The 17,288-nt window shown below is 52.1% G+C and overlaps 4 protein-coding genes across 4 annotated transcripts; 1 reads left to right on the forward strand and 3 right to left on the reverse strand.

Moving 5' to 3' along the window:
* Positions 1-52: 52 nt before the first annotated feature.
* Positions 53-1,184, reverse strand: RHO25_013175 (uncharacterized protein; the record flags this gene model as incomplete). The annotated part of the gene is made up of 4 exons (XM_023600701.1): positions 53-346; positions 396-466; positions 518-984; positions 1,039-1,184. The coding sequence occupies 4 exons, from the start codon at positions 1,182-1,184 to the stop codon at positions 53-55; spliced, it is 978 nt and encodes a 325-aa protein (XP_023449545.1).
* A 4,304-nt stretch (positions 1,185-5,488) lies between these two features.
* On the forward strand, positions 5,489-6,367 carry RHO25_013176 (uncharacterized protein; the record flags this gene model as incomplete). Its single annotated transcript, XM_065603670.1, has 3 exons — positions 5,489-5,521; positions 5,581-5,706; positions 5,789-6,367. 3 exons carry the CDS (start codon positions 5,489-5,491, stop codon positions 6,365-6,367), a joined length of 738 nt encoding a protein of 245 aa, XP_065459742.1.
* A 5,723-nt stretch (positions 6,368-12,090) lies between these two features.
* Positions 12,091-12,563, reverse strand: RHO25_013177 (uncharacterized protein; the record flags this gene model as incomplete). Its single annotated transcript, XM_065603671.1, has 2 exons — positions 12,091-12,283; positions 12,520-12,563. 2 exons carry the CDS (start codon positions 12,561-12,563, stop codon positions 12,091-12,093), a joined length of 237 nt encoding a protein of 78 aa, XP_065459743.1.
* A 3,569-nt stretch (positions 12,564-16,132) lies between these two features.
* RHO25_013178 (uncharacterized protein) lies at positions 16,133-16,933 on the reverse strand (the record flags this gene model as incomplete). Its single annotated transcript, XM_023600702.2, has 3 exons — positions 16,133-16,274; positions 16,333-16,682; positions 16,820-16,933. The coding sequence occupies 3 exons, from the start codon at positions 16,931-16,933 to the stop codon at positions 16,133-16,135; spliced, it is 606 nt and encodes a 201-aa protein (XP_023449546.2).
* Between the last annotated feature and the right edge of the window lie 355 nt (positions 16,934-17,288).

Here is a 17,288-nt window from a genome sequence, read left to right on the forward strand (position 1 = left end):
ACACCTCGAGAGACTGTGGTGTCGTCTTGCTAATCACAGTGCCGTCTCGTTCTTAGTGTGCCGCTTCAAAGATGTAGTAATCACCAGAACGAGCGACATCATGCTTGATGCTTACTCGAAAAATTGGCGGTAGTGGAAATAGGCCTGTAAAGGGATCAAATCGGACCACACGAAGCGTATTGATGTAGTCGAGACATAGACGTGCAGCTTGCACAGCACTTCGGAGCGTGAAGCGATGCCGCTCGCCCGGAGGAAGACAGCGGTGAGTTACCAAGGGGCTGATCAATGATGCGGACAGATTGAGCTTGCTGAGCTGCGGCAACTTCGCAATAATAGGAAGATAGAACTGGGGAGGCATTAGCATTGGGGCCGGAGTAGAATTGCAGTGAACATACCATGGAGTGAGGGACTGAGAAAAGTCCATTGAAACCAAGTCCAGAAAGCCACGGGAAAGCGAAGACGATCTCTGCTCTGGGTTAGCTACATTTCACACCAGTGTCGAATGCGAAGGACTCACGTTCGATGTCTTCGATATCAAGAGTGCTCGATGGGTGGAATGCCGAGAACTCGAACGTCTTGAGATTCCGTAGTGTATTGCGCTCTTTGATGAGTTGGCGAAATGCGTCCATGTCGGCACCGTACGATGAGATGCGCAGAGCCTTCAAATGTACCAGCGCCGGAGCCACAGTGGCGAAGGTCGGCGAGACTATAAGCATATTCAAAGTGGAAGGCAGATGCTTCGTAGCATCTGCCAGATCGACAGCGGGCAGGTGTTGATGCATCATGTGGGTTCTTAGAGCATCTGCGAAGGGCTTCAAAATGTTCTCGCTCGCTGAGGCACTGCCTTCGAGATCCAGACGCTTCAAGCTTGGCAGCGCTGCGATGAGCCCAGTCAATCTCGAGGCCACGTTGCCGACTTCTGATGCCGATGGAAGGGACTGCCCAAAGCATGCTTCGAGTCCGTCCACCTCGATAGTCAATGTCCTGGTTGCGACGGTCAGCAGGTCGTGACTCGGAGACCGTGTAGCGCTCACTTACTTGTAATCAGTTCTCTTGCCCAGATCCAGGTTACGTGCCCGGTCGATGGCAACCTGAAATGCTTCCCAAGTGATGCCGGAGATAGTAAGTTGTCGCGGGTCGGTATCGACGGCCATCTCGGCCGCGTTTGTTGAGGAGGACTCCATGGTCCGATTTAAACCATCGTCCGGGAACGGAACCGCGAGTTGGCTAACGGAGATGTCTGAGAGGCCAGGAGGCGCCGGAGCCTGGAGAATGGCACAGCGATGTTGCTATGGAAGGGAAGCTGCGCGCAAGCTGGAAAAGTCTGAAATGGACCAAGTACTTGTGCGCCACGTGATGATATGACGCATTGATGACAGACTGAAAGGCCTGAGGTTCACCAAAAGATCCCACACCGCAACGGCGACGGCCACAACGAACGAGCTGCACTTTATGTTCATTTCGCCTCATCTTATTACTCGTGCAACTCGATAAGCTTGCATTACGGCGGAATCAGCGTAACTGGCGACTTCAAGATGCTGAGTTGGTGCCATGATGTTGCGTCTCTGTATGAACATTTCGACTGCGGAGAATTCTAGTATCGATATGGTCGAATATCAAGTTTCTTCCATAGGGTAGGCTGGGCAACGGTGACCTCTATCGAGTGGTCCAGAAGTCTATGTATTCTCAATATTGAATGCATCATGTGAGATCTTAGTCACCTACTATTAGTCTCGGGAACATAATCATCGTAGCCTTGCGGATGGGACTGTAAATTGCGGCCGACGAGTGGCATTCACAGATCCGCGGCCACAAAGTAGCCCCAGCGAGGGTGTAGTTAAGCTCCGTAGAAAATATCCTTGCGGGATGCAAGATGCGTACTAGTAAGGACTGCGCTATGCGTCTCGGTCGCAGACTGTCCCAGGCGGCTTTGTACCTCATAGGAGCCAGCTGGCGCAAAACATGCGTCTGCATGGTATCCGGAAGCACTGGAGTGTTTCATAGTAACTCGTACGATGCGATATCATGGAGAGCCCATCCTATGCTGCATCATTTCATACGCAATCATACTGTAGAAGCCATAAAGTGTGAGATATGAAGTGAAGTCAAGCTGCGTCTTGGGTCTAAGCCCCTTCGGGAAATTAGCTTCGCGCGAACGGAATACATGGGTCTGAAGCATGCGCAAGCTTTCACAGATCTACGATGAAGTGAGCGCGGCCGTTCAACGCCTATTTTTCGATAAAATGCCAATGCAGCATCTAGCCAGCATGCATCGCATGCTACTTCGACAGCAACAGACCAAGATCTCGTTTCGGGAAGGTGGCAGCAGCCGCGTCTGCTTGCGCTTGCGGGACGGCCCAGTAGCTTGGCATTGTGCAGATAGTCCCGTCTACCTTGTCTGTTCTTCTTTCTACAACAACAAGTTCTGATGAGCGATCACTCCGGCAATCCTCAGACCTGGGACTATCACTTCAACTCCTGCACTCTGCACGGCCAAGTTATCGGTCGTCGTGTAATGCGACGACTGGCTCCCCATCGCTGCGTCGTCACGGCTCCACTTCACACTTCACACATTCCAGCCGGGGTAACCGTCATGCATCTCGTCACAATGGCTCCGTCAGCTATCGAGAAGCTTGCCAACGTTCTGCGAGCAGAACTGGAGCGTGTCCTGCTGGTCATATTCCTGGCGCTCAAGGACGATCCCGGGCCTTTTTGCCTTTCAACATGCCTATCTCGGCGAAAAAAGCACTTTGTGCACTGGAATGCCGAGAGTTCTAACGCCGATGGCAATTGCCCCGTCGCTGCGCTGTCGCAGACTGGGTCAGCTTGTCCGAAGCTCAATAGATCTAGAGTTGCACCGGGCGATCAGTATTGTTGCCAAGGCTCTCAAGTGCTCGTCCTCCCCACGAACAGGGACCTGACAAAGCGCGATGCTGGGTCTCGTCATGGTCTCGATCTACACTATCGAGGGTTGGCGAGCTGTTGTTCTCGTGCCGGGACACCACTTTGCTGGAGATTTTGTTGCCGAGCGAGCTACGCTCCATCTGGTATCAGTCAGCGATTCAATGATTCGCGGGAATGTGCCCTTGAATTGTTATTGACTCACACTGACTCGTCTCTAGTCTTGAAATGGCGGATTTGCAGTGCTCCTGCTGTTCGAACATATCGTCCGGGTAAGTTGGAGTGGATACCAAATGGTAGATCAACGATGCAAGATCCGGGAAGGCATTGTGAACAAGCTAACGTCTTGTCGTTAGCTTGACTTGCATTCTCTCTACCTCTTCCATTAAAGAGCGTGTAGCAGGTAGCATCGCAGTGAGCGTACGGTCATGTGCTTCGTAATCTTCAACGTGTTTGGCAGCATGAGTCTCGACCGCATCATTGTAGACTGCTCTCTAACACTCCGAGAGGCGGCCATACAGCTTGCTAGCGTTCCTCATTGCCTCCAGAAAGTCGGGATCAAGCTCAGCCGCAGATCTGGCTTGAACCATGTCTTGCTGCGGCTTAGTCATCTTGGCACTAAGTTGCTGGAATCGAGACCAGGCCTCCCAGGCTTGCCGTACCTTCTGCAAGTCAGGCCATCCTTTGCTCAAGTGATTCAGGGCGAGCTCGGGTACCGAGGCTGTGGAGTGAAGTTTCACAAGCTGCTGCCTGCAATAAACCATCTGCTGGTCGTATGTCTCGAGTAGCTTAGTGGCGGAGTTGGTAAGGTATGGGCTGATAGATGTGATGATGGGGAAGGTGCCTTGCTCCGTGAGTACCATCGGAGATGTTGTTGAAGCCTCATCTGCCTCCGATCAATACAAGGTCTCACTCTCGTTGTCTGTCATAGGCTCGGAGCTATCGAATTCCACAGTGTGCGCTTTCGCGGCGGTTGAGACTCTCTTGTCAGAGGAGCTCGATCGTACACTGATGCATTTGCACGTCTCTCGAGTGGAGCGGAACCTGTGGGCGTGGTCATAATATCGACTTATGTTGGCATTGGTCTTCAACCGCTTCCGTGAGTGCGATGGGAGCGCAGGCTGTACGCCTCTGTCGTTTTAGTCATCGCTCGCCCCGCTTTGCTGCTGATCGGTGACGGATCTCGCATGCGCGAGATTGCCATTCTTCTGGGGGCCAACAGCGCGGTCGGGGTGTCCCAATATCTTGTCACTTTTGGCGCTGTCGAGAACCTTGTTCATCACTGGAAACTATTGGCCTCCATGGAGCCTGCACCGCAGACGAGCGCCGCGCTGGGAGTCCGTCCTGTCTTGACCGTGCCCCTCGGTTTCGTCTCGACGAGATCGCAACACTCCGTCGGTGTTGCCGGTGAACGTAGGCATGTTCTGCTGTCGCCAGAGGTAGCCGCCGGCGGCAAGTTCTGCGAATTGAGGTTCTCACTGATGGTGCTGCAATTATGCAGGTAGGCACATCGGCGAGACGGTGGCGGCGGCTATTGACTATGCGCTTGTGGCAGAAGTATGCTGTGTGCTGGTCTAGTCGCGCGGAAGGCTGGTGGATAAGGACATTGGAAGCCGGAGGAGTAGTAGCAGATGCACTCGGCAGCAAGACCTCTCGAGAGAAACTGACAGGATGACGACGCGTCGTGCTGAAACCACTACTGTCGCTCGCTACTACTCGGCTTTCGAAGCTGTAGTTCCACTGGCAACAATGAATCAGACCTGGCTCGCTTCCCGCTCTGGACAGGAACTGAAGCCCAAACCTCTCGCACCCCGATCAATCACGTCCTACACATTCAATGTAATCAGCACTTTGGCGCTCAATGTTTGGCGAGGACTGGCGAATACGGATCACGAGTCGAGCCAGCCCCCAGTCCAAACGTTTCGAGCGGACCCTTCGTGATCATCAGCCCTGGAGCTGCCACTCCAGCTAATTTGTGACCCAGATGTTAGCCTGGCCTGTGTCGCTGCACGGATGCAGCACGGAAAGGATCTCTTCCCCTCCCTTCGACATCATGGCCCGAATGGATGTATGGATACACCTGTGCAGTCTTGCTGACGGTCTGCGATCGTTGTGCAACGATGGCTTTCGCATCATCAGGCCGCACAGTCAGACTGGGTTTGTCCCAAGACCACTCACGACTTCCATTCGATCGGACAAGAATCACAGAACCCTGGCACGCCTGCTCTCATCCTGGGCAATTTGCACTGCGTGAGCAAGGAGGCTGCTCTAGGAAGACAGAGATCCAGCTCGTTCCGACCTCCTCAGCCATTGGTCGTGCTCGCGCACACGCAAGAGGACGGACGCTAACATTGCGGTTGTTGAGTGAGCGAAACGTGGCGTGTTGTATAAATAAACTCGCAAGACGCGGTTCTTTCGTTCGGGCTGGCGACATGATGGCGCGTTCGCTTTTGCTTTCGATATTTGCTGCTCAGGTCTGCCGCCGGTGACGCGTTCCATGCGCGTAAAGCTGTTTTGATTCCATGACCGCCAACCGCAACAACCAGCACGCACCCACACCCGCAGACAAATGCCGGCGATCCACAAGATGCAGCTGCGCTCGTTCAAGCGCACTGCACCGGTATGTTCCGCCTTGACACAGGCTCCTGCTCTCACCGAAAGCTCACTAACGTGGTGAAGCGCTCGAGTTCGCTGCCGCCCAAATCCTCCAACCTCAAACCACACTCGAATCCACAGGCGCCCGAGTTGACAGAGCCCTCCAAGTCCCGCATCGTGGCCATCGACTACGACACAAGCAAATTCGACGTGCGTGGCCATCCGCGACGCCTTCGGACATTCTCTCGTCTGTGCTGAAGGTTGTTACGAGATCCCCACTGACGGGCTGCAGGTATGTCTCTGGATCGGCACAGCCGGTAAAGACCCTCAGATTGGAGACATCACCGTCGTACTACCCAACATTCCTCAAAAGCTTGCTTTTGACAATCGCAGCTTCTTTCACTGGGAAGAGGAAGTTGACGACTTGCTAAGTAAGAAGCAACTTGATTTCAGCCAGGTTTGTACAAATATCAAGCTATTGATCTTTCCCGATCACTCAAGGACCCATGTTGTGCTAGACAGGCACGAGACTTCAGGTGCTCGAACCTGCGAGATCGTATTTTGTGAGATAGCGGAGCGTTCCGAGGATGACTCTACACTGCAAGTGAAGGCTACGGACCACACGCTCGGGGAATCTTGTGGCTCCGACAACGTGAACGAAAGTTTCTACTCAGGGCGGGAGAAGTTCATTGCCAGGAGCTTCCAAAGCAAGAGTGAGATCCTCGAACAGCTGCGCATCTCCGAGGCTGAGTTCAATGCGAAGGTCACCAATGAGATTGACGAACTCAAGAGGCGTGCGAGTCGTGGGTTTCGGCGGGACTTGGCGACAAGACGTGGTAGAGTAATTCAATCAAGCGCCACATTCTTTTAGTTTCTGATTTTGATCAGGGCCTCTTTTGAGACACAATGCGACGTCGTGCACCAATAGGTCGAGCTGCGCGACAAAGCTTTCGGATCCCGTGTCCAAGCTCTCCTTGCGTCTTGTGGGCTCGCAAAGTCCGAACCACTCATGAAAAATCTCGAGGAAGCTCTCTTGCAGGCAGGCGTATCGATATTAATGGTGCGTACTCCGGATTTGCACTTCATCGGTTCCCAGTTGCACGCGGTAGCATGCTGGATCAGTCGTGGGACGATGTCTTTTCTGTACCAGAGGGCCAGACGTTCTAAGCGGAACAGCATCGGAATCCCGCGAAGTAACAAGATCCACCGGTTCATCAGACAAGCGATTTACACGACGCCGCGCCGCGCAGCAGTATTTGGACAAGATGGAACCACTCATCATGTCCAGATGGGAAGATCTTGTCGAACTGGCAAGAAAGGCATTTTGATACAGCTCGGAAGACGCAAGTGAGCACCACAGACTGCGTCGAGACCTCACCACTCGTGAACACAAACACGCAGACTGGGTGGGATTTCCGTTGTAGATGTCTCCGTTAGGCAAGAAGTTCACCAGAATTGTAAGAACACAATCAAAAGGTTTCTGTGCGCTTGGGAGACATCCCCACCTGGCCAAAATAGGAACGAGGTAAGCTCTTGTGCTATTCTATTGCTAAATAAGGACCACAGATCGATGGCCATAGGGCCTTAGGCCTATTGTTCTAGTCAATTTCTGTCCTCTGCAGCTCGTGCCACATCTCCGTTCCCCCTGCTTTGCTGATAGTTGGGGACTGACTAATTGTGAGCTCCAACTGCACGCCAAACGGCATGAAACTTGTTCTGCCGAAGAAAACTTATCGAGTGGCATCGAGAGTCGATGGTGGACATGGACGAGATAGTCCTCATTGGAAATCATTGATTCATAAACGACGAACAGTTGCAAACTCTCCGCCTCGGTGAGCAGATTCGCCATCAGCATCTCCGATCGTCTGTTTGGCACCTTATCGGGACAAACCTTCCTCACCACGACTCCCCCGATCGCGGCTTTTGGCAACATCTCAGTCCTGCCATTTAGTAGCTCAGTGCTTGGAGCAAATACTTCAGTTCAACTAGAGGCCGCCGCAATGTGTCGATGCTTGTCGCACAAATGCACGACCAACAGTGGCTGGTCTGTCTTGCACCGAATTCCTCACGAAGCTGTCGTCTATGGGGAGAGTTCGAGGATTGAGAGCACTCGAGATCGTCCATGATATGTCCGTGTCTGCGCTCAGCGTGGAGCACCATGCATCTACTCCAGCTGCGTATGAAGAGGAGCATTACTTCACTTTTGGGACAAGCACCTTCCTCACAGCTCTTCCGGACCCAACTTTTGGAATGTGAATTTGACCAGCTATGCTCGACAGTAGATTTACTTTGGCGACGCGGTCTGTCTGCTCGGAGCAACCATCGATAAGTTCTGCTTAACGAAAGCGCCGATTTGATCATTGTCTACAATGGAACCAATTAGCTTCCTGCTTGCGGAGCAATGGATTATTGCATTACGTGAGCATAATGATATTTCGCCCCGAAGGCGTTGCTTCAACATGGTTATCACCCAACATATATACAGAGTCTACACCCCTACTAACGGCGGAAAGGAGGACAATCGTGAAGGGAAAGCTGATTACCACCCCAAAGGCCATCGTGTTGATGGCCGGACGTCACATTTCTAATATGCCTAGATGTATGACTGGCATCGTACTGGCTAGCAACGACCCCTTGTTTCTGCGAGAGCGCTTTTATACCATCCTTAGCCACCAAAGTATGGCCGCACTAGTTGTTCGTCACTACCCACTCACCTTGTTGCAATCCTACCTACATACACACGAGTCAGCACTGTAAGTGTGCTCCGCTCCACAGGAACGCGAAGACCAGAACAATATCACGGACAGTGCTCTCGTCTCGCCATCTCGCTCGCATGCGCCTATCCAAGATTTACCCTTCCGCCATTGGTGAAGCCCATTTCTGCGCAGGATTTCAACGCTATCGACACTCTACTGACGAGCCCATTCCGTTCAACCATCACTAGCGAGGAGACTCTGGTGCAAGTGGCAGAAAGGACTGCAGGGCATTATTGGAGTTCGGCTCCAACTAAGCCTTTCGGATCACGAACCATGACTTGGCTCCGCCTGCTCAGTATGTCACCCGGCTTAAGCGCTTCTTCCAGGACTCTCGTAGTGAGCTTCAATTCGAGTCGATGAAATATTGTAGGAGATACACCTCGACCATTTCCAGTTCGGGGATCAAAAAGTTAACCACGCTCAGTATGGTACCAGCGGTCTGAACAAATCCGTTTGTGACGCCGCAAGACTCGAGGGTGTTATAAATCGATGTAGAACGAATGCTTCGTCGCCTTTTAAACGCACAATCTCGAGCCTACAGGCAATTCCGCGCTCTTCGACGAGCAAAACGGTCATTTGGAAGCATCTTACTTGGATGCAATGGGACGACCGATGTTCGAGTAACCATGCGCCGCAATTTCTCAGACGCGTCGGACGTATGGTTTACTGTTGATATAGCCATTTGCTCGTGCGCGAAATGAGCTCTTCTCCCCGGTCGCTCGGAAGTCTTGAGTGCTCAACGGGATAGTCCGCTCCAAAACAGGCTGTGAAAACATCCTGAATCCCAGTGTAAGTTCGACCGAGTGCTCGCCGTCTTTCGGCTATCGATCGTGAGCTAATACCGAAGCATTGGCACCAAGAACGCGAACGCCAGTAGGGAATTGGCACTGAAGAATGAGATTCATCAATCTCTGGTGGTCTTTTCGATCTGGGACATCTTGATTGTCTTGCAATCCGGTTGCAAATCTACCCTCAACTTGCTCATGCCACCCTTCCGGATATCGTAGAGCCCACCTCATGTTCATCGTCCACGATGTGCGCTCTCCCAGTCATTCCGAGGGGAGTGCCTCGCCGGCGCCAGACTAAGTCAGAGTTCCAGTGTTCGCGAATGATCTCAAGCCACGATACTTGGCATGGCCGCGAAATGCAATCGGAGAGGCAAGCACAGTCGCCCTCAGGCTCTGCCTACGGCCTGGAGGAAATGCTGCAAGGAGTGGCAAGCTGCAGTCTCGAGCATCTTTCTTACGTTGTCCAATGAGGCTGTGCCTTTTCAGCACACCTCAATAGATAGACTGCTTCACGCATGTATGTGCCAGAACCGTCGTTCCAAAGCCCGGTAGACCAGTCACGAACAATGCTGTTCGCTTCGGACGCTATATCAAGGTCCATACGCCTCCAACCTCGATATTAGGCCTTGCCTTTTTTTTCTTCTCCTTTTTTTTCTCTCTTTCTTTTCCGAGAGGCGAGGCCAATTACACGACTTGATCCTAGCATCTGAGGCAATGCATAGACCGGGGACAGAGACTCAGGTCGACGGAGGAACTCCACTGCTTGCAGATTGGTGGAGCGATCACTCTCTGCGACCTGGAAGAGCGCTCGACCAGTGCGTCGGCCGGAAAATGAGGGTTCAGGCGCAAGTTGGTTTCTGCTTTCCCGGGCCTACAATGTTCCGGATCGGCAAGCAAGCCACTTCGCTGCACGCTGCCACCACAACCTGTCTGCTTCCACATTCCGCTTCGCTCGGTCTGCCATCACCGGCTCACGTCCACCGCCTCAGAAGTCGTGACTCGATCAGCCGGACCTATTGTCCAACCCGGCATCAACCACTCCCACCACACGGTAGCCGACGCTGTGGCTAGATTTGCATTCGTCGTCGAGGAATCGGCCTCGATCCCGCACGAGAGTTATGAAGAGCAAAGGTCTTGGAGCAGAAGGTGCAGTGAAACCTCAGTCTTTGTGCAACATACACTGTGATATCTTGCCTGTGGGACCACGCTGTCTACAGCAAAATCGATACAGATCTGTGCCACTTCTCTTTGAGCAGCACGAGTACATTATCAGCTCCAATACCCAGGCGTTGATTATCAGTTTCCTGCGGCGATCACTCCATCGAAGCCAAGTATGAAGCGAAACGAATGGCAGCGACATACCAGCAGCAAGCACGACACCAATCCCGACAATGGAAGACTGCATGAGCCGGGATGAAACGAATAGCGACCAAGATCATGAGCATGAGCAGTGGCTGGAGCTCGTAGATTTGGACAGCTCATGAGCTGAACGAGCTCATGTGTTCAAGTCATCAATGTTTCCAACAGACTCCGTGAGCTGCCTTGAGAGGTTGTTGACTATTTGCTCTACTAACATGGCTGACAGCCTTAGGCCCTTCAAAACTGCATCAAATCCCGTCCGCATCCCAAGGCCCACTGGCAACGCTCTTGGGTGCTGTTCCACCTGCCGCCCTTTTTGCTTCCGCTAATCAACCTGAGTGCTCATTTGTCTACCTCCTCTCCGCAGTTCAATTGCTTACCAGGATCCATTGCACCAACCTCCATGCCGCCAAGCACAGACGAGCAACGTCTAGCCAATCCCAATGTCGGTTGACTATCGTAGAGCCCACTCCTCAGCTTAACTCCTTACGGAAGGACATGCCACCAACGTTTGGTGAAGCTGGGCTGAAAGTCATTACGCTGCGATTGATGTATTTAGTATCGAAACGTACTGTCTCCCAACGCCACCATTCCAGTTCCCGTCATCGTCGCCGGAAATCGTGCTCTTGCCGGAGTCAATCGAACCTGCTTCCGTATGTGCTTCGAACCAATGTGCTGCTATACATCGAGCGAGATTGGAGGCCTATCATTACGATCGTTCGCCGACAATCTTGAGCCATCGATAACGAAACCCCAATACAGCAGACGAGGATCTCTGGTGGGGACAACACCATTACTACCAATCTAGCACTATCAGCTATATCAAATTATCGTTCTGCGAAGCCAGGTCTCACGAAAGCCAGACTCTTTCTCGTGGCATAAGGCGTGTTGCGGCCCGGACTTGGTGGATTTGAGCTAGCTTTGGTTTCCAAGGTCCGCGGAGGCGAGAGCACTAGCGAAGAAAATCTTAACGCAGACCATTCAACTAGCGTACCCAGCAACGGTCAAACCGCACGCCGCTGAGGTCAGTAATACAATTAATCGTCATCTCATCTATTAACAGGCGAGCTTTGGGTCAACAATTCGGGGAAGAGGGACCGCGGAAGCACTACTCGGCCTTTACCAAACTATACCGAGCTTGTGTGCTAGGGCCAGCTTACTCTTCTAAAAACTCTCGCATCTGGAAGTCGTTGGTTAGTGAGCAGCTGTATGATGAGAGGGGTCGCCATGCTAAGATCGGCCCACTGGGCACCGAAAGCTCACAGGAGACAAATGCTGCCACCTACAATTGCAGGCTGCTCTCATCCAATCCATCTCATTTGTTCTCTAATTCACGATTTACGAAGTGTGACATGCTCACACTTTTTAAGCGATGTCCGGATGGTACACATAGTGGACTGCAAACTGTGGCTTGGGGTGGCACAGCTCTGCAACGGAAGTCCGTCTGTCTTGAGGCCAGCACGATCCGCGTCGGAATACGATTAAGCTGAAAGGAAGAGCAAAAACAGAATGCCTTCCTCGAAGATTGCCAAAATTCCTTTGAGCGTCAATACTTTCTCTAGACACACTATGAATTGATGACTTTAAGAGTCAGCTGGCCACTTGACCTCAGCTGCCCAACATGCTTCTCGAATTTGGATCGGGCCTTTCCTCCATGCCCTGCAGCAGCACACTACTCTTCTTATGCTCTCCTAAGTACCCTGCGACTTGGTATAGCCCCTCTGGGATGTTTTGAGAAGAGCTTGCTGAACGGTTTCGTCCTGCTTCGCATCATCATCTAAGAACTTCGCATTCCTGAACCTTGGCTTTTCTACCTTCTTCTCGTCTGCCGTCTCATTCTTGCCCTTATTCGCTGCAGCACCTTTTACGAACTCCGCAAAAGAACTGGACTGAAGAAAGCTCGTCGTACCGGTTGTACTCTCTATAGCGGCCTAACGCAGACTACGAATTGCGGCGACGCTTCAAAAATGCCCACTGTATAATGTCAGCATGTGATTTTGGAGCAGCTACAGTATGCCTGTCACGTTCACATCACTCATGTTGCAGCCGAGGCTGTTTGTTAGAGCCCTGCGATCATCCAAGCCCGTATTCGACTTCTTATCGTATGCGTCGTCCAATACCTTCGCCGTCGAGGCGTCTTCGAAACCAGGTACATCTCCGCCATGGGTGGCTGCATGTGAGTTACTCTGTTCCATTCCTTCTTCATTTATTCCAGGCACAAAAGTCTTAATGTTATTGTCCGTCCTCGCAGAATGAGCCGAGCCCTTGGAGCTCACTGGCGACTAGTAGTTGTCATGTACCCCCAGCTCATTATCATCCCGTGTTATGACGGACCCATCCAATGCCATGACATACCCAAGTCGACGTAGGAGTCCAAAGTGTTTCTCTGCATTAATCTTCTTCCAATCTTCACCATATATGATCCCAGGCACTTCGAGAGCGTTTTCGATAGCTAGTGTAGTCGGCAAAGCGAAATTGTAAATCACTAGCTATAGCCATTGTGTAGAGTTGTCGTAAACGGCGATAACGACACTATCTTTCTATATTATAACTCTCGATTCCGGGATTATAATAATACTACTATAAATAGTAATATTAGCGTATTCGATCTACTTAAGAATTTCCTAGGTATCGCTATCTCTAGATATATATTAGCTAATAATACTCTAACTATACTTAATATTTAAGTCGAGAAGTTCTATAGATAGTATAAGTCGTAGAGCTATAATAGCGTATTAATATAGCTTACTTACTACGTAAGTAAATATATAGCTACTACTATATAAACGCCCGAGAAAGCACGAGCATCAGGAAAGGTTCGGCGCGAGGACATAGCAATGACTGCAAAACAGGAGGGAATGCTTTCACAACCGGACAGTTGCAAAGACGGTGCAGCGCGCATCGGCCTCAACCGTTCACGAAATCGGGCACAGGCAAGCAGCCAGGTCAAAGTAAAAGTGCCCTTGTACACTGAGGGAATAGATCAAAATACGCAGTGGAAGATTCGGATTCTGGCAAGCCAACCCCTACCTGTCTATCAAATTAGTGAATGTCCGCGGGACTGACCATGAATCAAACCACCAGCGGATCTAATGACCAAGAATCTGGTGTACGAATTTTCAAAGGCTAGCAAAGCCTTCTTCGATGTTACATTTCATAGTCGCAATATCGACCCGTCAGAGATCGCGCTATCTTATTGCCGTAAGACGTACGAACAGGCGCCCGCCACGGCCCTTTCTACTCCATGATCCATGCTGTTTCCATCCCTCGGTATTAGCTTGTGAAGCATCTGAGGGCGGGCGGAGTATATTGTGCCTCCTAGAGCGTACGAGAGGTCGTATTCGCATCAAGTCGCACATCGTCCACACTTCGTGCCACAGCCTCCGGGCAAGTCGAAAAACTCCACGCCTCTCGTCAAACGAATCAACCGGAACAGGGAGTCCGTCTCTTCCAATCACCATCAGGAATCATTCGGGACTCTTTTGCCATCCATGACGCAAAAGACACGTGAGGTCGAATCTGCCGAAAGTAAAACTTTTTGATGCTGCATCTTGAGGCTCAAGTAGCAAGATCCTCACCCTCTACAAGCGGGGCATGCTGCATATGCTCAAACATGACTCGTGCTATGTTTATCTGGTCCACCTGCTTCTCGCAGACTAGCACATCATTGAACGTGTTTCGAACGATAGCGAAAAGACTTGTAAAGCAGATTGCTAAATCTTCCTCGCGGTCAGTGTCGATGAGCGTGTTAACAAGTCCGGTGCAGTCCTTTTCTATGCAGGTAAATAACAAGTGGGAGTGTCTCCTGCTCAATAATAGCATTGGAAACGAGAGCTTATCGTCGAGTGCCCACACCGGGACATAGAATGACGCCTTGGCGTCAAGGTGATATTCTTCTTTTGGGTGGAATACGAGGCCCGATGCCTCTCTCCGGATGCAAGGGTGCACCTGCAAGAGCAAAACGATACAGTTGGGAATCTCTTGCTCGATTGCTGCTTTCGCAACTGCGCGGTAGACTTCGTCACGAAGCTCTCTAGGTAATCTGCCAAGCATGCCCAGAGCGTTCTGCTTGTCTGAATCGGGCGTGCGAAAGTCGCACTTCGATAAGTTACTGCTGATAAACGGCGGCTCGTGTCGTGTTTCGACGATCTTCGTGGATGTGGTGACTTAGTCTCCAGATTCGGTGCCCTTCGCGCGCTTGCTGGCGCCGTCGATGCTGCGGATGTGCTTCATGGTGTCTAGTGGCGGCGTGCGAGATGTAACGCGGCGCAGTCCGCATTGGATCGCAGGTTGCAAGTTTGTTGATGTTGACGGAGTAGAGGATCGAGGAAGCGCTAAAACGAGATGGCGGCAGGGATCATCCCTGCTCAGGAATTGGCCTTTCTTCTCGACTGCCTTGTCGTGACCGATATTTTAGTCAAGCAACAAACAAAACGACCAAGACCGGACGTCTTTTGCCCTCATCATGCTCCAAGCCCACTAATCGATTGAGGAGCCTGAGGGTCGGGCCAACACGAAAGCCCAGCGTTGGAGCACACCGATTGCCAATGGACGTGCCTTGTGGTTCAACGTGCAAGTACCTTCCTCCATCAATGAGACGTGCAGGAGGTCCAGATGAGGGTTTGAATGAGGGCGACCGTGACGCAGAACGCAGCGATGAAGCGCTCGTCCGGTCACCGCAGCTTGCCATTGAGAACTAGACGGACACGTCGACTGCAGTTGCTCCGTAGTAGTGTGTAGTATCGTAAAAGTGGCCTGGTGCGACAGTTAACGAGAAGCCGCCTCGACACATGCAGAAGAATCTGCCCCTGCACGAGGGCATCTGAGCTCGGGTCTTCCAGCGCCAGCCAGCGATGCCTCCAGCTTGTCATGCTTGCATTCGCACCTCCTGCTGTCATCAAATGGTCAATGAGCCCTGCCGAAGCGCGGACTTCGCCCGAACCACGCGTGCCATATCGGCTGCTGTCCAGTGTGGGTAGTCTGTCGCTGTCGCTGCAGCTTGGAGGCAGTGATTGTTCCGATCCAGCAGAACGTCTCGTGGGCGCACGGCACGCGTAATCTCGATGTCTGCTTCGCTTTCTGCATCGTATCTGTTCTCTCTCCTTCGCTCGGTCTATTTCTTGAGCAAGTTCTTTTTGCTACCTTTGGCGTCGGCTCAACGTTGTTAAAAGCACCCGATTGGATCCAGAAGATGCTGCTTGGCGCTCGCCACGTCTGCATGTTGCGAACTCTTTGCTCATGCTGTCTCTATGTAGAATCCTCCTCGCGCCGCCTGCCTTGCTCTCTCGCGCACGCAGCAGCAGGCAATCACTGGACACGATCCCCGGAATCGTCAGTCGGTGTCTCTGCGAGCTGACGCAGAGGCTGGAGAATACGCCTCCCAAGCGCATCCCGTTCCATTTCGCGAAGAATTTGATGAAATCGGAGCTAACAGTGCTTGACTTTGGCCGATCCTTTCAACGCTCTGCTGACCTCACTGGCTTTCTTGAGCGAGGGAGTCAGTTGGCGGATGCACTCGTGAGTCGACTTGTCAGTGCCATCAAGAGTGTGAATTTGCATCGTGACATCCAGCATGGACATTGCCGCAGAAGAAAGATTTCACTTTAGCGGTTGTGTCCGAGATCGGGGAACCGCTGCCCAAGTCCAAGTTCATCTGCCAACACGTTCATTCGCGTGGCAGCACCACGAGAACACGATGATGAGGGCTGATGGAGTCTATCGACGTCGGCTTGATCATGAATTTGTTTGCGGTCTCTCCATGAACCCTTTCTTGAGCATCGTCAGCACGAAATCCTTCTGTGCAATATGATTGCGCATCCCCAACCTTCCCATCGGCGGCGCGCACACCTTGTGGTTCTTCTCTGCCTGCCAGTGTCTGCAAATGGTGGCGTGAGAATTGTAGAATATGCCCTCACATCTTCACTACTACCCACTTATCCTCCACGCTGGGGCTGGACATTTCGCCCTGTCCGGTCGCATCATCTCGCTTGTCCTGATGGTCGCGCCTCACCTGCTCCACGACCTGGAAATGATTTCCCTTGGTGCTCATATCGATTGTCCACTTCCCGATGACCTCAGTCGTGCTGGTCAAAGATCTCCAGACTGCATGCTTCAGCGGGACAAGCACAGAATCAATGGTCAGTTGAGCCATATGTCGGAGGAAAGTGATCGCGCGGTCGAGGTGCCGGTCAGCAGCGTCGAAGGCAGTGACGATGGCAGCAGAAACGTGCATGGCGAAGTGCTTGATTCTCGTGGCGCGATACTTGAGGCCTGCGAAACTCGTCTGCGGAGGGGCTGAAGCGTAGTATCAGTGTCTGTTTGCTGGCGAGAAACGATGTGGTACTCCACAAGAATAAACCAAGTAGCAAAGACCGAGATGAGGGCGACAAGAATAGCAACGAGTGCAAGATACCAGACTACGTGGCTTGAGTTAGCAGTGGGCGCTGCAGGCGATGGCTTTGGGGGCGGCGTGTCGAGCACTGGCATGCTGAGTGCGCCGCTGGCGAAGGCCATGAAGATCTCCGTGGAGATCATCTCGGATGCTGTCCTGACTGTTGTGAGATGATGGCGCAATGTTGGGGAGGTTGAGGATTAGGCTGCCATGCAGTCCATCGCAACGGCGCGGTGTTTGCTTCCACCGCTGCCAAACGTCATCGAATGCAATGGCACCAACAACTTGGTGCCAAACGACAGCGCCCACCACCTATCGCGCTTCATCTTGTCGCGGCCAACAAGCAGCAGCCACCTCGCGCTGCTGCGCTCTGATCAACCTCACCCGCAAACCTCACTTGACACCGATTCACCTCGGCTTCTTGTGCACGACGTCCACGAGTGCAAAGCCATGGACAGACACCGGCTACTGTACATCCTCACGACCTCTTCCAATAAC

The sequence above is a fragment of the Cercospora beticola genome, chromosome 10, assembly GCF_033473495.1.
Source record: "Cercospora beticola chromosome 10, complete sequence".
Classification (NCBI taxonomy): domain Eukaryota; kingdom Fungi; phylum Ascomycota; class Dothideomycetes; order Mycosphaerellales; family Mycosphaerellaceae; genus Cercospora; species Cercospora beticola.